The sequence below is a fragment of the Ursus arctos genome, unplaced genomic scaffold (genome assembly GCF_023065955.2).
Source record: "Ursus arctos isolate Adak ecotype North America unplaced genomic scaffold, UrsArc2.0 scaffold_19, whole genome shotgun sequence".
Classification (NCBI taxonomy): Eukaryota; Metazoa; Chordata; class Mammalia; order Carnivora; family Ursidae; genus Ursus; species Ursus arctos.
In genome coordinates this window covers 57,338,845-57,363,273 of record NW_026622863.1, presented here as the reverse complement: position 1 = coordinate 57,363,273, position 24,429 = coordinate 57,338,845, and the positions used below count along the sequence as shown (strand labels likewise).

Below are 24,429 nucleotides of genomic sequence, written 5' to 3'. Positions count from 1 at the left end.
AAACAAGCAGCAGCACGAGCGCATGCGCACCAACCGACGCACTGGCGAAAGTGCGCGCGACCTGCCTGCGGGCTCGCGGGAGCTCACGCGAACTCGCGCCGGCGCTCACGCGCTCCGGGGGCCGGCTCGGCAACCGGTGACCTCACGGCGGTTCTGCCCCGCTTTGTTGGCTGTGTTCAACCAGCACGCGCTCGCCGGAGTAAGCGGCCAAGTGTCACCCGGCGCCAGGTGGCGCTCAGCGCCTGAGCCCACCGACCCTGCAAACCCTACGGAGACGCGTGTCGTCATGGCAACTCTGCCCGATCTAATTGGACACCTGCGCTATGTCGTTGGAGCCGCTAATCTGATTGGATGCCTGTATCTCATTGGATGCCAGGGAATTTTTATCTTCCTTTCTCCTCAGCATTTCTCTTTCCTGGCCGGGCTTTCTTCCACAAGCAACGTGGAGTGGGAAAGCGACATGAGTCACCAGGGGGTGTGAAGTGTGTAGCGCCAGGCCCGCATCCCTGCTGGAGTCCGCGAACCAAATTGGCGGTCTCAGACACAGCCTCCCTTTCCCCGCCAGAGGGCTCCACGGAGCGCTGGCTTTTTGGAGGCCTTGGTTACTGGTGACGTCACCGGGGAGCTACTCTTGATTGGCTATATCTCTTTTCACTGGCAAAGTCGAAAAGGCAGGCCGAGAGAACGCAATCAGAGGAGAAAAGAAACGGTGTGCCCACGAATAATGAATGACCTTGGTCTCAAATACTTAAATATGCAAAGGAAATTCACATTTTTTATGTCTTCTAATCTCCATAAGCAACCCAGACATGCAAACTATTATTAGAGTGGACACCTACTGCAGCCAAGGAAGGGTATATGGACACCTGTTGTTTTTGCCCGACTGGCATGTGTTATCCATGATTTAAAAAATTAGTTGACTTTTGGGGCATCTGGATGGCTCAGTCATTTAAGCGTCTGCCTTCAGCTCGGGTCATGATTCTGGGGTCCTGGGATGGAGCCCCGCGTTGGGCTCCATGCTCAGTAAGGAGTCTGCTTCTCCCTCTCTGCAGGGAGCTCCTGCAGCTCCACCTGCTTGTGCTCTCTCTCTCTGTCAAATAAATAAATAAAATCTTTTAAAAACTTAATTAGCTTTTTTTTTTTAAGCAGTTTTAGGTTTACAGAAAAAATTGAACAAAAACTACAGAGTTCCCATTTACCATTAGGGGGACCATATACCATACAGGAACCCTGTACCCTAATTCCCTACACCCTCATAGACTTACCCCTAATTCCCCCTATTATTAACATCTTGCATTAGTGTGGCACATTTGTTACAATTGAAGGACTGTACTGTATGATTCCACTTATATGAAGTATCTAGAGTAATCAGATTTATAGAGAAAGTAGAAAGGTTGGTGCCAGGTGCTGGGAGGAGGGAGTAACAGGAAGTTATTGTTTAATGGGTATAAAGCTTCCATTCTTCAAGATAGAAAGAGTTCTGGAGATTGGTTGCACAACAATGTTAATGTCCTTAACACTACTGAACTGTCCACTTATAAAGGGTTATGATAAACTTTATGATATGTGTATCTTATCACACTTAAGTTGTTTTTAATGCATCAACTTTAAGTGTAATGTTCAATGAGTTTTGACAAACGTATATGGTGTGTGACCATGTCCACAGTCAAGACACAGAACAAAATGTTCCTTTGTGTCTAAGTGATCCCAAAATGTTCCTTTGTGTCTAAGTGAAATCAATCCCCCATCCCCACTCCCTCAGCCCCAGGCAACCCCGATCAATTTCTGTCCCTATAGATTAGTGGTCCATTGTCTACAGTTTCACAGAAATGGAATCATACCGTTTGTACTCTTTTGTATCTGGCTTTTTTCACAAGACATACTGTTTTTGAGATTTATCTGCTACACATATCAGTACGTAGTTCTTTCTATTGCTGCGTAGTCGTCCATCTTGTGGACATACAATTCGTTTATCCATTCCCGTAGATGGACATTTCAGTTGTTTCCAGTTTTCCGAATTGGGGCTATTGTGAATAAGGTTGCTGCGAATATTTGCGGAGACATATGCTTTTATTTCTCATGGGTAAATACTCAGGAGTGGGATTTCTGAGTCACATGGTAAGTTTGTGTTGACTTTACAAGAAACTGATAAATCGTTCTTCAAGGTGGTTGTAATGGATGGAAGGGTGACCCCCAAATGACAATGTCCATGTCCCAATCCTCCAGAACCTGTGAACGTGACCTTATTTAGAAAAAGGATTTTGCAGATCAGATTAAGTCAAGGATCTCCAGATGAGATCATCCTGAATTAAGAGTGATTCCCTAAGCCCAATGATTGGTGTCCTTTTAAGAGAAAGGCAGGAAAAAAAAAAAAAAGACACAGGAACAATTAAAACCAAGTTATGCCTGTTCAAAGGGAAGTGGTGAAAAAAATGGTCCTGTTTACATTTTCCTGCACTGAAACATCTTGCTGCCTTCTGGAGCCGCTGACACTTAAATATATTAAGTCAGTCACTATTGAAATGATTAGGAAGATTCCTAATGCACAAATATATTCTAATACATGATAATTATTAGCAATTATAATCATCATTATTATCAATATGAATAGCTACCATTTGAGTCACGTTACTATACACCAGGTATGTGCTGCTTCGTGTGCATTCTTTCGTTTAATCTGTGCAATATTCTTGTGAAGAGTAGGCATTACCATCGTCACCTCACAGTTAAAGAAGTGGAGGCACTGAGAGGTGATACACCCTGCCCAAAGTCACAGAACTAATAGGTGTGGAGGAGGAATTTGAAACGAGGCCGTCTGACTTTGGAGCTAGCTTGGGTACCAGATGAACTCTTGCAGAAGGTAGTGGCATCATCACAGATTGCAAGAAAAGTACGCTAACAGCACACCCAAGAAACCAGTAAAGTGTGACATTAATTTAAAGCAGAAGTTTCTTTGGCATGATGGACTGTGTCCTTATGGGAATTTCCAGGATATTTATTAGGTCAAAATTAACTTGCAATTCTTGTGGAAGCTAATAGGCTGTCCTATTTATCTTTGGAAGAACTTTGCAAATGGGATTGAATTTTTATAACCTTGACATTTATTCAGGTTTGAAAAGTGCTCCTCACTCATTGAGAAAGGAGAGTAAATGTACCCCTAGTTGGAGCTCAATGCAAGAAAAAATCAAAGCTGTATGTGCTCTGAAAAAAGAGAAAGAGAAAGGCAAAGGGGGATTGGAAACCCAGAGACACACAGGGCACAAGGTGGAGATGGGGGCAGAGACTGGAGGGATGTGTCTTCAAACTCAGGAGTGCCAAGGACTGCGAGCAGCTTCCAGGAGCTCAGAGAGAGGCACGGGACGAGATCCCAGAGCCCCAGGAGGAACCAACTCTGCTCACACCTTGATTTCAGACTTCTGGTCTCCAGAACTTCGAAAGAATCATTTCTGGCCAGTTTGTGGTAATTCATGATGACAGCCCTAGCAAACTAATAGAGTGGTTGTATCACTTTTGAGAGTGGTACTTTTTGAGATGGTGTATATGAGCACGTGGGTGTGAATTAATGCCAAGTAGCCAAGGGTGGAATGGACTATACTCTGCCCACTGCCATGTGATTCTATTGGGGTTGATCGAGGGATCCCTATGTTCTCTACTAAAGAACCTTATGACTGCAGGAGATGAATTCACAGCTGGGCAGGAAGGGATGAGGTCCCGAGGGGGTCTGAGCCAATCCCAGCGAGATGGGCAGGGGTGGAAGACTCCGTCCTGCGAGGAGGTGCCAAGAGCAAGCTTGCCAACCGGATACATGATTGGCCTGAAGTGGTCATCCATGGCCTTGACAGGACCAATCAGAATCCTTTCCCTGAATGATATGGAGGCAGAGAGAGAGAGGGAGCCCCGAATTTTGTTTCCTCTGAAATTATCTGCCCTCAAGACGGTTACAGTAGGTCCTGTTAATTTCCTACCCAACGATCATTCCCCTCTCTGTGCTGCCTCGCTGGCAAAACCCACCCAGATGGTCACTTTCCCAGAATGTTCTGCAGCTCAGGGTGACCACTAAACCCAGTTCTGGTAAACGAGAAATAAGGAGAACACTTCTGGGGAGAAAGACATAAGGAGCGGCCCCTGTCTACACTTCCTGCTCTAGATGCCACCGTGTGAGAACAGAATGCCTGGTGTTGCTGCAGTTTGTACTCACGAGGGGAAGGCAAAACGAATCTCAGCAATGCCAACCCAGGGCCTGACGTTGTTGAGCAGCTGAACTAACACTGGGACTCTGTGTCTTCAAAAGATTTCTTATGTGAGCAAAAGAAATCTCTATCATTTCAGCTCTTTTTGTTGGAATTCTGTTTTACGCAGCTGAAACCATAACAACAGATACAGCAGTATAAGCTTGGAGCTCCAAATTGTCATCTTATTTCTATTACAAAGACTTGCCTGAGACTGAAGTCCTAGGGAGCTAGGCCAGAGTCACTTGAACACCTCGATCCAGCCATGCCTGAAGTCCTCCTGTCTGTTCAGACTCACCACGTACAAAGGTCTTTCAGTTCTGTTTGTGGCTTACAGGAGTTTGCGGTGCATTTTGCGTCCTATGATCATAGCGGTCCTGGCAAATGTAACATTTACAAACTAAGGCTCTGAGAGATCAATTTAGTTGCCAGAGGTCACCCAGCCAGTGAATGAAACATTTGTCTGAACCCAGAGCCAGGATGTGCCAACCCAGCTTCCCAGTCCCAGAGAGAACAGGAGCCCCGGGTGGAGTGAGACCCACGGTGTGTGTTTATTCTGGTGTTGGTAGCAGCAGCAGTGGGGGAATCGGCCAGACGCAGGGTGTGTTGAACAGAAAGGGTAGACACAGGTGTGTGTGTGTGTGTGTGTGTGTGTGTGTGCGCCTGGGGGAATACGGAGGATTAGTCTGTTGACAATCACGGAGAGAACGAGGGTCAGGACATCATCTTGGACAAACAGCAAAGAGACAGACAGAAAGACAAGGGGTTTGGGGGGCTGGGGTCCCCCAGACATGCATGGCCCTTTGCCTGGAAGGGGAGCCCTGGGGAAGGAAAGACAGACACAGTGGAGACTGAATGCCCCCCACCCTGAAACAAGGAGCCGGGCCCGCTTGCCTCCCACCCTCACGCCTAGCGGGGTAGAAGGACGGGCAGGCCCAAGGCTGCCCCGCACCACGCAGCTCGGACGTTATGGCTTCAAGGAGATGAATTCACAGTCCGGGCAGGAAGGGATGGGGTCCTGAGGGGGCCTGGTCCGATCCTGGGCCTAGGCCAGACCTGCAAGACGGGGCAGGGAGGAGATGTCAGTGATAGCAGAGAGTGGGCCTGTCACCTGCTATAGCTTCATCGACACCCAAGGGGCCTGGTCCCTTCCTGTGTCACTCCACCGTCTGACCCAGGAATCCAGGCCCCCAGCCCCTCCTCCCTCGGACCCAAGAGTCCAGGACCCCAACCTCCTTCCTCCCTTGGTCTGGGTTCCTTACCCCTCACTCTGAGTTCTCTTTCTCTGACAATCCTTTGCTGCCTTTCGTGAAGCTGGACAAAGTCTTTTCCTGAATAAGGAAATCACAAGGTTCAGATATGGGGGAACAGAGGCAAGACAACCGCTAATAATCAACATAATAGACATCAAACCTGTTTGCATCATTTACAATCGTCTTTTTCCCGCAGCTCTGAAGTGATGGGCCAAGTGGTATTACAGTCCTATTCTATAGGCGGGGAAACTGAGGCACAAAGAAAAAGTCACTGGAAATGTGAGGTGAGATGAGGCTGCAGGGGTGACGGGGCAGACCCTCAGAGGGGCCTCAGAGAAGCTGAGACTCTGTTTTGGAGGCTCTCGGGAGCCGGGGAGGGTGGTGAGCAGAGAAGGGGCAGGGGCAGTGCTGGGGGGAGAAAGACCCTCTGGGGCCATGCACTATGGCACTACTGGCTGCAAGCCAGGGTCAGGACCCCACTCAGCCAGGGTTCCACTCCTTTCTGTGCTCCCAGCATTGCCCAGCACGAGCATAGCACACGGGAGCTCTGGAGAAGTTTGTGGAATGAGTGAGTAAATTAGGAGAAGAGTGAGTGGTGGAAGGAGGGAGTAGCTGCCATCTGTCTCTCTAAATAGAGCCACAGTCTTCTCAAAACTCACACTTGAGCTCTGTGCTCTGCCGCTTAAAATCCCTCCTCACCCGTGGAAGCAAAGTCCAAAGCAAGACCGAGCTACAGTCGGGCCCGGGAGGAGTTCACCCCGGGTGCAAAACTTCAGCTGTGCCCAGACTCAGCATTCAAGAGAAATACTAATATTGCAATGCAATATTTTTAAAAATCAAAATCAATCCAAAAAAATCCACGATGAGCAAAATATCAAATTTTAAATAGAGGCCAATCCCATGTCCTATTAGAGCCTGAGACAAAAGGAAAAATAAGCAGCTTTATTTTTATGTATTTTTGATGGGTAATTTTTTTTCTGGAAGTTTAAAATGATTTTTAAAATATCGAAAACAATGAAGAGTATGTGTATTGCAATTCACAGTACATTAAGTTTAAATGTTTATTTACACTCTAAACAGAATTTAGTAGGATTTTACTGTCTTGGCTTTAATGACAGCAAATTCGTGGATAGTATTTTCAAAATCTACTTCTGTGCTTTTTTTTTTTCGGTTCAAATGAGAGAATGGCCATGTTTGAAAATTTCTCTTGACCGTGTGATGATCATAAATGATTTTTAATTTAAAAAAATTGGCAAGCTGGTTCTCACGTGAACCGCCAGCCTCCTGTTATCTGCCCCCTTCCCCCTTCCCTCTGCTCCAGGTTCAGGGGCCTGCCCCTGCCTTTTCCTTCTTAGGAGGAACACCCAGCTTCCCAGCCGTGCTCTCTCCCTGCGAGCTCCTCCTAACCTCAGAACCTTCACCTAAGCCCCTTCCTTCTCAATCACCAGGCTTCTGCTCAAATGTCACCTCCACTGAGAGGCCCTTCAGGACGCCCTAAGCCAAATGGCATTCCCATCCCTTGTCCAGATGTCCTCTACCTCCCAGACTTCCAAGCCTTTTGGATCACAATCCAAAAAAAATTGACAGAATGATCCTTACAATGGGTGTTGCCCTGTGAAATTTTCTGTTCTATCTTGACTTCATTGTCTAATGAAGAAAAAATTGTTGATCCCCACCCAGTAAACCACAACCCAGTGATTTTCAATTACAGCCTGCTTTAAACCAAAATAAACCCAAAACCCCAACCCTGCTCCATTTTATCACGCAGTTTTTCCCTTTTATTTTGGGCTTAGCGTCATGGGAAATAATAGTAACTGACCACTTGCTGAGCCCTTACTGAGAGTCAGACACTTAATCCTGCATTAACTTACTGAATCCTCACATCTATCCTAACATTAGATGCTATTAATAACCCCACTTCCCAGCAGAATAAACTGAGACACAGAGAGGTTAAGTAATGTGCTCTAAGTCACACAGCTAAAGTTGGTAGAGCCGGGATTCCAACCCAGGCGGTCTGACTCCGCAGCCCATGAGGACGGACGCTCCGCGTGAATGACTGCATGAGCGCTGGAATGGTAGGGCGAGTGGCACTGGGTGGCCTCGCCACTCACCTCCACCAGCTGATGCCAGTGCTCCACGGGCTTGCGCGGGTTGGCCAGCATCTCCGCCCAGTGCTCGCGGCCGTGGGGGTCGGCGGCGTCCGGGCCCACGCGGCACACGCCGATCACCTCGTTGTGCCCGATGCTGGGGGTGGGGGCGGCGGTGAGCAGCGGGGGCGGGAGGGGGAGAGAGGGGGCGGGCCCGGCCCCACCCCCCGCCCTCCGGCCCGCCCGGGCCACGCCCCTCACCAGTCGTAGTCTACCACCGCGATGCTGAGCCCCACGCTCTCCACGCTCTCTGGGGCCACGTCGAACACTAGCGCCTCGTTGTACGTGGGGTTCAGCGTGTTCTTCTTGATGGAGGTTTTCCGCTTCTTCAGACGCCGCCCCTCACTGATCAGAGAGGCCTTCACGTAGGGGTCTGGGGGCGGGTATCGAGAGCACTGAACCCCGACTTCCTCCCTCAAACCCGAGTCCGGACCCCAGACTCCTCCTCCCCCGACTCAAGGGTCTGGGTCCCCATTGCCCTCCTCCCTCAGGCCCAGGAGTCCTGAACCCCAGCCCCTCCTCCCTCAGGCCCAGGAGTACCCCCCCACCCCACCCTCAGGCCCAGGAGTCCGGGCCCCCAGACCCTCCTCCCTCAGACCTAGGAGTCCAGGGCCCCAGACGCTCCTCCCTCAGATCCCAGCGCCTCCTGGAACCCACCTGAGAAGCCGGTGAGGTCCATCGCTTTGAGGTTGGAGGCTTTGATGATGGTCACGGTGAGGCGCCCGGCCGTGGGGAGGTAGCAGAGTGAGAAGTTGAGCTCCCCAAGATCTGCCTTTTCCTGCAGTTGGGGAAAGAGTTTCAGCAATGCCCTGCCTCGGTCTCCCCCCCCCCCAACTTCTCCCTCACTTGCTCTCCCATCTGGAGCCTCCAGCTCTCCTCCCTGATATCCAGGACTTGGGGTTCTGATCCACTTAACAATCTGACTTGGCCAAACCTGGTAACTCCCTGGGCACAGCTGCCTGCCACCAGCAAAGCCTATTTGTTCTGCAGGGAAGACTGGAAGAGGCATGAGTGTGGGGAGAGAGCAGAAAAGAGCCAGAGAGAGAGAACACAGTGAGAAATAGACTGTGACAGGGACCAGGACACTGAGAGATACAGTCAGAAAGGTAGACCCGTAGAGTCCTACAGTAAGAAAACCCAGAGGAGGGGCCTAGAGACCCAGAGATAGTGCTGGTCTGAGACAGAGAGAGAGAGAGAGTGCACGCAGAGGAACAGAGACTTTCAGAGAGAGAAGTACATAGACCAGGAGGAGAGGGGGACAGAGTCTCAGAGGAGGGAGACAGAGTCCTGGCGGGGAGGGTGTCAGGGCCCCCAGGGCACAGGAGATCTGGAGAAATGGGGACAGAGACTTGGTGGAGGTTGTGGAGACCCAGACAGAGTGACAAAGACCTAGAATGGGGTGGGGGGAGGGCAAAGACCCAGAGAGAAAGAGAGAGAGAGAAACAGAGAGAGAAACCTACGAGCCGGTGAGGGGCAGAGATCAAGACAGTGTGACAGGCCCTGAGAAGAGAAGTCAGTCTCAGCGAGGGCAGGAGACATACCAGCCATAAGCGAGGCTATAAAGAAGACAGAGCCTCCCACACCAACACACACACACACACACACACACACACACACACCTGGGGGCGGGGGGGGGGGCTGAGCTAGCTGGGACTTCCGACCTGCCCAGCCCGGCCCTTCAGCCCATCTGGGCCCCTGGCCTCCCAACCACACTGACCGAGGTCCCTGGACTCCCCACTCACTGCCCCCTGACAGCAAACTGTGACAACCTAAACCTGGAACTCCCGAGGACTGTCTGGGGTCCCCGGGTCCTGATCCTGAAACAAAAAAGCCAGTTGTTTAAGGAATAAATGAATGAATAAATGAATGAGTGAAGACCTCCAGTGATAATGGGGGTGGGAGGGAGAGAACGAGACATGATACACCCAAGCAGGAGACAGGATGGAGGCAGGAAGAGGGTCAGGACCCCCAACAAGACCGTAGGAGCTAGGCTCGGGGAGCGATTGGATGGAAGAAAAAGGGGGCCAGTGGGGGGGGGGGGGCTACCAGGCACAATCTGGTGACTGGGGGAACTGGGGGGTGTCAGGATATAGGGGATCCAAGTATGTCTGAGGCCTGGGGGATCAGGCTATCAGGAGCCAGAGGGAGAGCAGAGGATAAGATTAGATCTGGAGGTCACGGGCTTGAAACATAAAATGTTCAGAGATCAGAGGGGTTGGGGGTTCAGGAAGCTAGGGAATTGGAAAGCTGGGAGGTTGGAAGGTGAAGGAACTCAGAAAAACAAAAGCTGGGAACTCTGGGGTCAGGCAGTTGGAGAGTCAGGAATCTGGGGTCAGAGGGCAAAAGTCATGGGGTCACAGCATGAAGTTATGATAAAATGGCTGGTGGGTACAGGGGTGTCTGTTATATTTCTCAACTGTTACTGTCAGGTGTGAAAGGGCGTCAGAAGTTGGGAGATCTGGGGTCCAGGCATGATGTCAATATTTGACAAGGTGTTGGGGAGGGGGGGGTCCGTTATATCGATCTCTACACTTTGCTTGTATGTTTGCAATATTTTGCAATAAAATAACTTTTTAAAAAGCCTGGGTCAAGAAGTTAGAAGGTTATGAAGTCCAAGGGCAAGGAGGTCAAACACTGAGGGGTCCTGGGTCCCCAGGAAGAGGAATGCAGGGGCCACTGACCGAGCCGCCCTCCACGATGTCCCTCCAGAGTGGGCGGTCGGGGGGCTGCTCGGCCAGCTCCAGGAGGTTGTCCAGCACCACTTGGCCGATGAGGTCGTGCCGAGAGAAGCGGTCGAAGTCATAGACGCTGAAGTGCAGTTTGCGCTGGGCCAGCTCAGCCAGGGGCACCGAGAACTGGAATGTCTCGTTGAACACAGGGTTCAGTGTCTTCCGGTGCACCTGGAGGGGGTGGGCGAGGGAGGGAGACAGACACCACGCCCATCAACCCCGCTTCCAAAGGACCCAGGAGTCCAGACCCCCAGCTCCTCCTCCCTCAGATCCAGGAGTCCAGACCCCCCACCCCCTCCTCTGTGGGACCCGGATGTCCAGGGCCTTCGCTCCAGACCTTGGTCTGGAACTTTTTCTTGCGGTCTGGCAGCAGGTAGATCTTGACGTAGGGGTCTGAGAAGCCGTTGGAGTCCTTGGCCGGCAGGTCCAAGGCCTGCAGGATTCGCACCACCAGCTGGTCTGAGCCATAGAGGTACCGCAGGGCGAAACTGATGCGGCCGCAGGGCGCCCCCGCGCCGGCCTCTCCTGAGCCCGGGGCCCCGCCGCCGCGCCGGCCGCCTGGTCCAGTCCCCTGGTACAGCTCCGGCTTGATCTGCCCGATGAGTTTGGCTTTTTCCTCCCCACCCGGCAAGGGTAAGGGTAGGGCAGGTGGCCGCTCCTCACTGCCAGGGTCTGGCTGGGGGGTCAGGGTCTGCTGGGTGAGGGGCCGGGGTAGGGCCGGGTACCTGTGGGGAGTGGGGAAGACCAAGGTGGGGTCTTTGACAGTATCTGAAGACCTGACAGTCTCCTCTCTGCCTCTTTCCCAAGGCCCACAGCCAAAAGGCCACAGATCCCCACCTTTGCTCACTATGACCTTGAGCAAGCCGCTTGCACTCTCTGAGCCTCAGTTTCTCCACCTGTATTGGGAGGGTATCCCCATCTTTAAGCTAGCTCCAGCTAGGACTTGCTTATGCACCAACTTCCAGAAGTCTCCTCCTGATGTCAAGTGCCTGACCCAGAATAACTTCTGCGTGGACCCCTGGGGCCCCACACAACCCAGACCTCCCGAACCTTCATCTGCCCATCTTCAAATCCCCCCAACCTGTCTTAACCCCAGTCTCACCTCTCCCACCTCACCATCACTCCACCTGGCCTGTCCTTTCTCAACTCCCTTCTCCACTGTCCATAAGCGTATGGGGGACATTCTGGAAGGCCAGAGCTACCCCCTCAGCCACCCTGGCTGCTTCTCCCCTCTCACACACATACTTTCCCTGGACAAGCTCATCTGCACCCCAGGTCTCCACACCCATCAACAGCCCGGTGTCTGCTAAATCTGTCTCCAGTCTGGATTGGCCCCCAGCCTCGGCCGTCCACCAGACCCCGCACACCCCTCACATTCCCCGCCGGGCTCAGCGCCTTCTCCCCAACCTGCTCCTCTTCCCCTGTGCTCCACCTAGATCTGCCGGTTGGACACCGGCTCCTGTCCCCTCAAAGCCTTCCCCCCACCCTTGAATTTCCCCTTCCTGTGACCCCAGCTCATCTGCCCTCTCCTGCAAGGACCCGCACACCCGGGGTGAAGTCCATGTGATGGGGCCCCTCACGATGGGCAGTGCTTGGCAGCCAGGACTGGACATGGCAGCCCCAGATGTGCTGAGAAGCAGGCACGGGGCTGGGGGAAGTGGGAGGGCTCGAGCTGGGGAAAGGGATGCGGTGGGGGAGGCTCCTTCAGCTACAGATCCCCTGGCCACTCCTTGTTCTCAGGGTGATTTTGAGCAGGTCATTAACACCCTCTGAGCCTCAGTTTCGCCATCTGTATGGGGGAGGGGAGAGAGCTCAGACCGGTGTATCCATCCACCCATGGAAGGCCTCCCCAGAGACCCCAAACTACATCTCCCATGAGCTCCTGGGCCCCTGGCCAGGCCCCGGGATGAGAACCCCTTCTCCCATGACAATCTGGGGCCCAAGACAATCCCTCTGAGGGCAGTTTCCCCTGGATGCTGCCCCAGGCCCTTCACACTCAACAAGACCCAGATGAGCTCAGGGGCTCCCTCAAACCCCTTCCTAGATCCTCTGACAGCCCCAACATCCACCCAATCACCAGGCCAGGCTGGAGGCCTTCCGTACCTCTTCCCACCCCTCCTACCCACCCACAGCCATCAGTCCCAAGTCTCACCTTTCCTGCCCCCTGACTCTCTTTATCTCCTCCTCTCCTCCCCGTGCCCATAATCTCAGCTCAGCCTCGTCCTCTCCTGGCTGGACTATTAGCCTCCAGTCTGTCCCTCTAGTCCTTCCCCTATGTGGTCACAGAGAGGTCTTTCTACACCCAGAACTGACACTGCCCTTCCTGCTCACAGCCCTCCGTGGCTCCCCAATGCCCCAGGACAAAGTCCCAGTCCCTCAGTCCCGAATTCAAGGCTCCATGTGGTCTGGCCCTGCCCGCATCCTAAGCCACATCTCCCTACCTTTCTTTTTTCACACTTACTCTCATACTTTCACACTTACCATAGCCACTGCTGGCAGTTCCCACAATGCACTGTGACTTCCTCCCCCTCTTGCCTCTGCATGGGCCGCTCTCGCCTCCTGGAATGCCCAGCTCACAGCCCTACCTCTGCGCCTGGCCAACTCTTCCTCACTCTGCAGGTCTCAGCCACGATGCCTCCACCTCTGGGAGGCCCGAGCCTCTTCCCAGACCAGATCAGCGACTCCTCAGACTCCCACAGCTGTGGCCCCCTAAGCCACTTTCCTGCAGCACTGGCCAGGCTGGGCCGGCACAGCCTCTTTGAGGACCCACTCCCCCTGGATTGTAAGTGGCATGAGGGCAGAGTCTATTTGCCATGCTCACTTCTGTTTTTCCACCACCCGTCTCAGCTCTGCTTCATATTAGGTGCTCGATATACACGTACAGAATGAGGAATACAGAACAAAGGAACTCCAGGCCCCGCCACCAATCCTGGCTTAGGGTGAAACAGATGAATTGTTTTGTGTCTCAGGGCCTCGGGAGCCTAATCTTCATTCTCCTCCACCTTCCTGACCCTGGAATCCTATACCCTTTCAATCTGAGTCCAGATCTCTAGGCTCCTCCTGCCTTAGATCCTGGAGTCTGGGGCCCTAGCCTCCTCTGTCCCCAGGACCCAGGAGTCCACACCCCAAGCCCCTTCCTGCCCCAGGATTCAGGACTCTGGACCTCTAGGCCTCTCCTCTTGCAGGGCTCAGGAGAACCATATCTGGGAAAGAGACACAGAGGAGGAACAGAAGTTCAGAGTGGACCCCCAGCCCAGTAGCCTGTCTCACCTGGTAGTGGGTGCCAGGCTTGTGACCTGCTGATGCGACTGGGCACTGGGCAAGCCCCCACCACTGGGGGGCAGCAGGAGCAGCCCAGAGCCTGCACCTCCCTCAGAGGGCAGTTCAGGAGATGTCTGGCTCGGTTTGACCCCAGCGGCCACTGCAGCTGCCGCAGCCTCTGGGTACGAGTCCATGTCCAAGTAGGAAGGCTCAGGGGGATCAGAGCCCCCCAGGCTGCCTGGCTCCAGCAGCTCAGCAAAGGGCGGATGGTGGGCGGTGTGGGCATGGTGGTGTGGACCCCCCAGCAGAGGATGGCCACCCAGGCCAGCCCCCAGGTGGTGCCCACCACCGCCTACCAGGCCTGCCAGCCCAACCCCAGGGCCTAGGTCTTTGCGAAGGGGGCCCCCGCCCACTGCTGAGCCTCCCTTGTCCCGCCAGGGCACCCAGCACAATTTCCAGGACACGAAGAGGGAGACGCCCAGAAGGACAATGCCACAGAATGTCACGATGACCGACAGCAGGCTCACGGAGATGTCTGGAGAGAGTGAGGACAAAGGTCAGGGGTCAGGGTGGGTCAGAGTTTAGCCTCCCACTGATGTCCCCAAAGAGCTAGCCTCTAGCATTCGCCATGCATTGTCCTAAGCACTTCACATACGTTACTTAAACTCCATGACCGCACAAGGTCAGTATCTCTATATAACCATTTTAAAGATAAGGAAACTGAGGCACAGACAGGTTGAGTGACTTGTATTATGCTGCACAGGTAGTAAATGACAGATCGGGGATTTGAAAGAGCAGTCTGACTTCAGACGTGATTTTTAATCACTAGCCCATGCTGCTTCTCTATAAGAGGATACACCAGCTGAGGTACCACCAACATCCCCCAAAATGCTCCGACATGATCAAGGAGAAAGGAGGCTGCATGACACAGTTAGGCAGGTCAGGGTTCAAATCTCTGTTTGCTGTGTGTCCTCGGGAACATATCTTAAGCACTCTGAGCCTTACATTCCCCATTTGCAAATAGGAAAACTCAGTCCTGCCTCTCAACTATGGTATTGAGGCGTGCAGGAGGGGAACGGCACGCAGAGCCAGCATAGCCGCAGAATGTAAAGGCAGACGTTTACCGAGTGGTTGGTATGTTGCAGACCCCTAAGCGCTTTATTGGCATTAGCTTACTTATGCCTGACAGGCACCCTAGGAGGCTGGCAACATTATTCTGCCTGTGTTCCACAAAAGGAAACAGGTCAATAGACAAAAAAGTCTCCCGTATAGAGTCCCACAGCAGATCAGCGGAGGGGATGGGGGGTCAGAATCTGCGTCTAGAGTGCCTGGCTCCAGAGCCCATAGTTTTCCTTATGCTGTCACACGTCAATATTTCCCAATAAATGGTAGTTCAGACACAGATTTTTGTTAGACTGACAAATCTTACTGCTGCCGCTGTGTGTATCCATGACCCCGAAGGGCCCTACAACGAGTGGTGGCAGAACTCGGAACTTCCTACCTCCCCCACCCCCAGGGTGTTCCTTTCCAAGGGACCGACCTCTGCTGGGAATTCTTGGGACCTGCGAAAGAGCAGAGCAAGGGCTTTCCAGCCTCCTGAATACGGGAAGAATTAAGAAAAGCGGGCCAGGGGGCCACTGGGGAGGATGAGGCGGAGAAGAAGAGAGAAAAATCAGCTGCTTTCCCGTATCATCGGCCTGCCCCAGACCCTAAGTCAAAACATCAATCCTCCAAACTGATGGATTTCTCATTGCTGTCTGCCTGGTTTGGGGACCCATTTGGGCTTGGCGAGGTGGCGTAGTTGTGCAGGAAAACATGAACCTTGCCCAAAGAAGTGTTTGGCCCTTGATCGGCTCCTGGGAAGGAACCTCTAAGCCCTTGGAACGTCCTGCCTAAAAGTGTTTTTGTTTACCTGAGGAATCTTGGGCCATGCCAGATGGTCTGTGTAACAATGTGATTGATGTTGGGGGACTGGGACGTATCAGCTTGGCCTCTGGAGGGGCTGGACATGAAGTTCAACCCCACCGGCCATCAGCCATGTCTACATGACCGAGACTGGAAGCTCAGGCCTGGTCTCTCCTGGACCCTACTCTATGTGTCTTTCCCTTCGCTGATTTTAACCTCCATCCTTTTGCTATAATAAAACGTAACTGTGAGTAGAACAGCTTTTCTGTAAGTCCTTCTAGGGAGTCATTGAAAGTGAGGGTGGGCTTGGGGACCCCCAAATTGTGGTAGTATATTAGACAGGGTTCCTCATCTGGACAAGGGCACTCATAATATTTCCTCGCTCTCAGAACCCTGCTGCTTCCTAGATGGGTGACCTTGGGTGAGTCACTTCACCCTTCTGACTCATTCCCCCCCTCATTGTAAATAGGGATTATGGCTACCACAGAGGGTCATTGTGAGTGGTCGATGAAATATGCCAAGGACCTTGCATACTGCCTGGTACACAGTCGGTGCTCAATAAGTACATCCCAGCATTTATTGAATGACCACTGTGTGCCCAGCTTGTTCTAAGCACTTGACGTGTGTTATGTCATTTGAGTCTCTCAGCTGCCCCAAGAGGTAGCCACTTTTATTATCCCCATTTTCAGGAGGAAACTGAGGCACAGAAGGTGTTACTTGCCTAAAGTCATCTATTAGTAAGTAGAGGTGGTAGGATTTGAACCCAGACAAGTCAGACAGCCTGACTCAAGAGCCTGAGCTTTGGGGCACCTGGGTGGCTCAGCCGGTTAAGCGTCCGACTCTTTTTTTTTTTTTTTAAGATTTTATTTATTTATTTGACAGAGAGAAACAGTGAGAGAGGGAACACAAGCAAGGGGAGTGTGAGAGGGAAAAGCAGGCTTCCCACCAAGCAGGGAGCCCGGTGCGGGGCTTGATCCCATGACCCTGGGATCATGACCTGAGCCGAAGGCAGACGCCCAATGGCTGAGCCACCCAGGCGCCCCTAAGCGTCTGACTCTTGATTTCAGCTCAGGTCATGATCTCAAGGTCGTGGGATCGAGCCCTGTGTCAGGCTCCATGCTCAGCACGGAGTCTGCTTGAGAGTCTCTCTCTCCCCCTCCCTCTGCCCCTCCCCCTGCTCATGCTCACTTTCTCTCTCTCTCTCTCTCTCAAATAAGTAAAATCTTAAAAAAAAAAAAAAAGAGCCTGAGCTTTTAAGCACTATTCAAGATGCACAAAAGATATGTGAAGGGGCTTCGTATGTGGCTGGGGGGAGGGGCAGTGGGCAGGAGGCTCACAGGACCAAACCCAAAAGGTCAGCGGTCAAATGGCCCACCCAGCTCTTTCTCCTTAGATCAAAGGTTTGGGGGACCAGCAGCAGGCAGGATGGAGGAGAGACTCTAAGAGGGACTGGCCGTGGCCACCTAAGGAACAGAAAGCTGAGCAGGTCTGCTCTGAATCTCTGAATCTCTGCAAATACTGAGTGTAGGGGACACAGGGTGCTGGCTGAAACAGCTTGGGGGGGGTGCTGACCTGCATCTGGGCCCCGGGGATAGCCTCGAATTCGCAGGTCGTTGAACTCCTGGCACCTGTCACTGGTATCGGCATCTCGGACCCGCGCACAGAGGTCCGAGACCAGAATGAGTGCCCGCCGGCAGAGGTCATCCTCGTAGTCTCCTGACATGGTAGCCGGTGGGTTCTGTGCTTGGAAGGGGCCAGACAAGGGTGTAGATGGGGAATGGGATTGAGAGAGGGGTGGATAAGGGATAAAAAGAGAAAAAGAGAAAAGGAAGGATAGGCAAGGGGACAGAGATCGGGAGTAGATGGGCAAGGGGATGTAGATTAGGGAGGGGTAGACAAGGAGAAAGAAATTAGGGGCAGATGGACAGGAGGACTGAAATTCGGGGTGCAGGCAAGAAGACAGTAACGGGTTGGACAAACAAGGGGACAGAGATCAGCATGAATGGATGAGAGAACAGAGAATAGGGACAAATGGACAAGGAGAAAGAGATGAGGAAGGCCAGACAAGGGGCAGAGATCAAGGATGCACAATGAAGGGGTAGCTGATAAGGAGACAGAGATTAGGGGTGCACAGACAAAGGACGGGATTTAGGCATGGGCAGATGAGGGGACAGCCGTTCATCATTCATGCATTCGACAAATATTCATTGAGCACCAACTACATGCCAGGCACCGTGCCAGCGGCTGCAGATCCAGCAGAGAACCAACCCCACACATTTCCTGACTTGCTGGTGTTACAATCCAGTGAGAAGAGACATGGAGTAAACAAGTCAACAAACACACATACACAAACAAGACATGCTCGCACTGTGAGAAGTGCTCTGAAAGAAATAGTTGGAGGCTCTGTCACAAAGGGACAAGGAGGTGGGGGGGCTCTCTGAGACCTGAAGGACGAAGGACGAGGTGGAGCTGGCCACAGCCAGTGGGCGGTGGGGCTGGAGTGGGGAAAAGCAACCAAAGTAGCGGGAACAGCATGAACAAGGGCTTGGTGGGTTCGAGGAACGGGAAGGAGGCCAGATCCAGGTACAGTGAGGACCAAGAGAGAGGGAGGAATGGGGTTAGAGAGGTAAGAGTGTGGTGGTGGCTGGGGTGGGATGGAAGATGCAGGGTGCAGAGATAGGGACCCAGTTGAGAAAAGAGATAAGGGGAGAGGAGACAGAGATACTGGGAAGGGCAAACTGGGGCCCAGAACAGAGGGACAGATGAGCAGACAGACAGAGGGAAAGTCAATGATTGAGATTTGGGATGGACTAAGCTATGAAGAATGGACTAGTGTGTAATTTATGAGAGTGTGAGAGATGGGCGGACAGAGGGACTGTGTAAGTGCCAGGACAGAAATATCTTTGAAAGGGAAACAGTGGTCAGAAGAATGGATGGGGTGCAGAAATAAAGGACAGATGGACAGACAATGGCCAGAGACCACAGATGGGCAAAAGGATACAAAGGAGGGCTGGGCAGACAGACATGGGTGCAGTAGGGAGGCTGGATGGGGGTGGGGGCATAAAAGAGAGAGGACCGGGAGAGGGAGGTGGATGTGAGGAGAAGGGGAATGAGCCACATATGGTTTGGAGCCAGATATCAGAGATGGACTGGAAGGAGAGTGCAGGGAGAAATTAGGGACGGACAGACCAGAGCCCAACAGATGGACAGGTGTCGTGGGGGTACTGCAGAAGGCCAGGACTCCGAGACAGGCATGGTCAGACTCACCTGCGCTTATCCCTGCCGTGTCCTGGGTGGCGGCGGCTGGCGGCAGCCCATGGGGGTTGTAGGGCGGACAAGGGGCTGCGGACCCGTCCCCACGCGCCAGGTGGTGGGAGGAGGAGCCGGATCTGGAGGCCCCGGCCAGGAGAAAAAGCCCAGTCCGAGCCTCACGTCTTGTCCTACTCGGACTGGCAGCTCGACCCCAGGCGACCCCCGGGAGGTCCAGCCACCCCCTCCCACCTCCGGGGCCCCAGCTCCCGCTGAGCTTAGACACTACAATTCCCAGCAGGCCTTGCGCTAGCGCGGCTAAGACTTCACAGACCCGGCGCTGCATGGGCTGCTGGGAGTTGAAGTCCTTAATGCCTCTCCGGGCTGCAGAGAGGATGGGAATTTTTTTGGAGGTGGGGGGGTTATGAGATACCGGGGTCCCAAGGCGCTTCAGGGGGGAGGAATGATGCCCTGGACCTCGAGAGGTCGCGGAGTCTTAAATCCTCAGGAGCCATGGGGTAGGTAAACGATCCCCATGCCCGGGGGATCGGTGGGCGAGGTTGGGGTACACCTAGGTGTTTCGGGACCCCCCTTTCTAGGGCCACGTGCCCTTCCCCCGGGGCGGCAAGCGAGCGCTACCGCGCCCGCACTCTCGGGCAGGAGATCCGCGTGCCTCTGCACCTACCCCCGCCCCCACGCGCTGGGGCCGCCCCCCAGGATCTGCCTGGGGCGGGGGCTGGGGCAGGGGGAGGGGGGAGGAGCGGACTCACCCGGAGCCGCCGCCGCCGCCGCCGCCGCCGCCGCAGCCCCGCGCGCCCGCAGCGGTGCCCGCTCGGCTCCTCCCCCCGCCCCTGGCGCAGGTCCGCGGCTCCTCCCCTTGCACCCCCTCCTTCCTCCCCTCTGAACCTGCGGCCTGAAAGCCGAAATAGCGCGGCCGCAGCCAGGAAGGAGGGAGATTTCCCGGGACCGAGGCGTCCGAGACCCAGCTCTCTTACACAGTGGAAGATCCAGCTGTCTAGGATCATGACCCTCCGCTCCCCCAGGATCCAGGGGTCCCGGCCCCCAGCCCCTCTTCTCTCAGATGGAAAAGTCTGGGACCCCTGTCACTTCTCCTCCCGGAACCCAGGGTACTGAGCTCCCACCCCCTCAATTCTCACATCTGGGAATCCACACCTCCCGGCCGACTCCTCCCGGGGCCCTTCCTTCACAGGACCCAGGACTTGGAGTCCTCCCATCTGGGGAGCTCTGAGGGCTGGCGGTGGGAGGGGAGGCGGAGCCTCAGAATTAGCGGGTATAGAGAATCTCAGCCCGGTGTGAGGTACGAGCAGGGACCTGGGTTTGGATCCTGCCTGGGCCAGCTTCTCCCTGTGTGACCTCTCGCTCTCTGCTCTTGAGGTCCAATTTCCTCATCCAAAAAATAAAGACAATAAACCAGTTTCTGAAGGGATCCAGACTTTTGAAAAAGCAGACAATATAGGTAAAGCATTGGCACCAAGTAGGTGCTTAATGAATCTTTCTCAAAAGCAGCAAGTAAGATTTACTGCCATATTAATAGCGGTTAATGATAATTGCCGCTGACTGTGATCTGGGCACTGAGCTGAGTGCTTTGAAAGCATTTTCTCATTTAATCTCCACTTTGGCCCAATTATGTGATTCCCATTTCACAGAGAAGGAAACCGAGGTCCATAGAGGCTAAATCTCTTGGAGAAGATCCAGAACCACGCAGTCACAGCAGCAACTGGCAGGGGTGGTGGGAGGCCCTCAGTCTTCTTTAGTGCTGCCCCCCCCCCCAGTGACACGCATATAAATATACTCCCCAAGTAAAAAATTACTTTCTTCTGCCAAGGCAGCTTTAAGACAAGTTCCCTCACTTTAACTAGATTCCACCTCCCTCCCCACATATTGCTACTTATGTATATATACATTTGCAGTCATTGTCACACTGTAGAAACCCCCAGAAATGCCTCCCAGGTTCACCTTGAATCCTATCCTCAGTACTTCTTCATTCTCCTCGATGGATCCTCATTTGCACCCAGAGAAGCCTGCATGGGGGGAGGGGGACACATGCCCAGATGTATGCACATAAGTCCATGCAGCTCAGAGCCCACTCACAAGACCTTCTCACCCAGCTGGCCTGCCCAGAGTCCACAGGCAGCCCCGTTCCCCAAGAGAAATACACAGAAGCAAGTATGCAGCAATGCATACTTTCAGAGACGTATACACTGGTGGGCTTGCCAGAGTTCCATGACACATCCCCAAAGAGACATCTCCGCATTGGCTGGCAGCTGTAGGGTCCTGGTTGCACCTGTGGTTTGGGAAATGGCAGAGCCAGGTTCCAATCCCAGGTCTCTTCTCAGTATTGTGTGTGAATGGTTTATATTCTCAAAGCCTCAGTTTCCCTGTCTGTAAATGAGGATACTTTTTTATTTTTTTAATTAATTTTTTTAAAAGATTTTATTTATTTATTTGACACAGAGAGAGAGAGCACAAGCAGGGGAAACAGAAGGCAGAGTGAGAGAGAGAGAAGCGGGCTCCCAGCCGAGCAGAGAGCCCAACGCAGGTCTCCATCCCAGGGCCCCGGGATCATGACCAGAGCCGAAGGCAGATGCTTAACAGACTGAGCCACCCAGGCGCCCTGAGGATAGTTTTTTAAAAATCCAGATTCCGGGCGCCTGGGTGGCTCAGTCGGTTAAGCCTCTACCTTCGACTCAGGTCATGATCCCAGGGTCCTGGGATCAAGCCCCATGTCGGGCTCCCTGCTCAGCGGGGAGCCTGCTTCTCCCTCTCCCTCTGCAGCTCCCCCTGCTTGTGCTCTCTCTCAAAATAAATAAAGTCTTAAAAAAAAAAAAGACCTTTTTAATAAAAAAAATAAATAAAAAAAAATAAAAACCCAGATTCCACTTCATTAAGTTATTTTGAGGATTAAATTCATATGAGGTGCTTAGAAAAAACGTTTAGTGTTTAGTATTGTCATAATTAATAACTATATGCATTTGCTCATGTGCTTTTTCTTTCTTTCAAAGTAAACTCTGCACCCAGCATGGGGCTTGAACTCATGCCCTGGAGATCAAGAGGCGTATGCTCTACTGACTGAGCCAGCCAAACGCCTGCTCACATACTTTTTTTTTTTTTAAGATTTTATTATTTATTTGAGAGAGAGAGAATGAGAGCGCAAGAGCATGAGAGGGAGGAGAGTCAGAGGGAGAAGTAGACTCCCTGCTGAGTAGGGACCCCGATGTGGGACTCGATCCTGGGACTCCAGGACCATGACCCGAGCTGAAGGCAGTCGTTTAACCAACTGAACCACTCAGGCACCCTGCTCATATACTTTTTAACTGCATTTGACAATGAGGAAATTGAGGCTCAGAGAAAGGAAATGCCCTGCCTGGGGTCAGACGGCTGGGAAGTGTCAGAGTTGAGGTTCAAAACCATCTGGGTCTGAATCTACACCCTTGCTTTCAGCCACTACATTATTTTCATCCAGGAAGGTTGAGGACCTTGCCTGTTAAAGCTTCTGGTAGTGTAGAACAGGGTAGAGTACTGGACAGGGAGGGAACCAGGAGACAGAGTCCTCGATATTCATTTAATTCCATCCGTGCCGTCATTTGTTACATACTTACTGGGCATAGGGACGCCTGGGTGGCACATTCGGTTAAGCGTCAGACTCTTGGTTTTGACCTCGGTCTGTGATCTCAGGGTCGTGAGATCGTGCTGGCTCAGTCATAAGAGCATGCGACTCTTGATCTTGGGGTCATGAGTTCGAGCCCCGCATTGGTTAAGTAGCAATTACTTGAATAAATACAACTTAAAAAAAAAAAACTGTAGGGGCGCCTGGGTGGCACAGTGGTTAAGCATCTGCCTTCGGCTCAGGGCGTGATCCCGGTGTTATGGGATCGAGCCCCACATCAGGCTCCTCCGCTATGAGCCTGCTTCTTCCTCTCCCACTCCCCCTGCTTGTGTTCCCTCTCTCGCTGGCTATCTCTATCTCTGTCGAATAAATAAATAAAATCTTAAAAAAAAAAACCTGTATGTATTAGAATCAATGCTGTGTGTGCCTGAGGAGGTCATGGAAGGCTTCCCTAAGGAAGCGACCAAATGATGTTTGAACTGAACTCAGAAGGGTGAATAGGCATAAACCAGGTGAAGATGGGGGAGGGGAAGGGAAGTGTTCCAGCAAGAAGTAATAGCCTGTGAGAGGCCTGGGGCAGCAGGGAGTTTGGCTCATTGAGGACTGCCACACACATAAGTTCCATGGGGATAGCACCTTGTTTTGTGTATTGCTGCATCCCTGCTGCCTGACACATTGCCTGCACACAGTAGGCACCCAATAAATGTGGATTGATTGAATGAAGGAGTGAACAAATGCATGAATAAATAGAGGAATATATGGATGGATGGATGGATGGATGGATGGATGGATGGATGGATGAGTGGATGGATGGATGGATGGATGGATGGATGGATGGATGGATGAGTGGATGGATGGATGGATGGATGGATGGATGGATGGATGGATGAGTGAATGGATGAGTGGACAGCTGGAGGATTGGATGCAGGTATGGGTGGGTGGATGAAGTGATAGTTGGGTGGGTGAATAGTTGAGTGGATGGATGGGTAGGTGGATGGATGAGTGAATGGATAAATTTGCATAAATAGCTACAGATTCACACACCAATGTCGCTGGAAATAGATGCAGCTACACACCCAGAGACATGCACACATACGTGTAAATGAAGATTCACCTCTTCTCCTGGTGCTGCTCCTGGAGAGGACAAACACTAAGAAGTTGGCCAAGCTGGCTAGGGCCTGTGTGAATGAGGATGCAGGGAGGCAAGCCCTCTGACCGGGGCTAGAAGCAGCCCCGCCCCCACTGCGGCACTGACATAATTTCTGGAATAGGAGGAAAATGCTGATTCAGGGATTTGTGTCCCAGGCTGTGAGCCAGGCCAGGGAGTGGGACAGGAATGGCCCAAGAGAGATGAGGTGAATGGTGGAGGGAGGCATGCGGGGCTAAGACAGACAGAGAAAGAGACAGACAGATAGAGAGACACAGAGAAACAGAGATGGAGAAATAGAGCAGTGGAGACAGAGACACGCAGAAAGCTATACAGACAGACAATAAGAGATGAACAAAGAAAGGCAGAGACACACGACGTAGAAATTCAAATTCAGACACAGAGCGAGATGAGGCTGGATTCTAGAGATGAGAGAGGAAGAAAAATAAAGACACAGAGAGAAATGGAGACACAGGGAGATGGAAACATAGAGACCCAGACTCTAGAGGGAAGAAGAGAGAGACAGAGATGGAAAGAGAGAGAGAGAAGGACACCCAAAGAGGGAAGAAAGAGAGCTCCAGAAGAGGTGGCTAAAACTAGGCTCAGAGAGGGGAAGACATTTGTCCATGTTTGCACAGTCTGGACATAGCATTTGATGCTGGTCTGTTTGAGTCCAGAGTCCATTCCATGTTCTCTTTGTCACCCTATGTTGCGTCCTGAGACCCAAGAGGGACAGGGAAAATGGGGTTGGGGCTGCTGAGCATGGGCCACAGCAATAGAGAGAAACAGTCATTCATTGTTCCGAGTGGGGTGATACTGGAGAGCCAGAGACAAGTTAGGAGCTGCTGATCTACCAGGGCAAGCAGACACAGGCCCAAATC

At 52.6% G+C, this 24,429-nt stretch overlaps 1 protein-coding gene across 1 annotated transcript; it reads right to left on the bottom strand.

Annotated features, from left to right (window-relative positions):
- Positions 1–2,051: 2,051 nt before the first annotated feature.
- On the bottom strand, positions 2,052–19,589 carry SYT3 (synaptotagmin 3). Its single transcript, XM_026488220.4, has 11 exons — positions 19,544–19,589; positions 18,792–18,913; positions 17,097–17,262; positions 13,629–14,154; positions 10,696–11,083; positions 10,311–10,529; positions 8,287–8,407; positions 7,831–8,002; positions 7,594–7,726; positions 5,492–5,560; positions 2,052–5,285 (listed from the first exon to the last, which is right to left on the bottom strand). Exons 3-10 carry the CDS (start codon positions 17,245–17,247, stop codon positions 5,495–5,497), a joined length of 1,776 nt encoding a protein of 591 aa, XP_026344005.1. The 5' UTR covers positions 17,248–17,262; positions 18,792–18,913; positions 19,544–19,589; the 3' UTR covers positions 2,052–5,285; positions 5,492–5,494.
- Between the last annotated feature and the right edge of the window lie 4,840 nt (positions 19,590–24,429).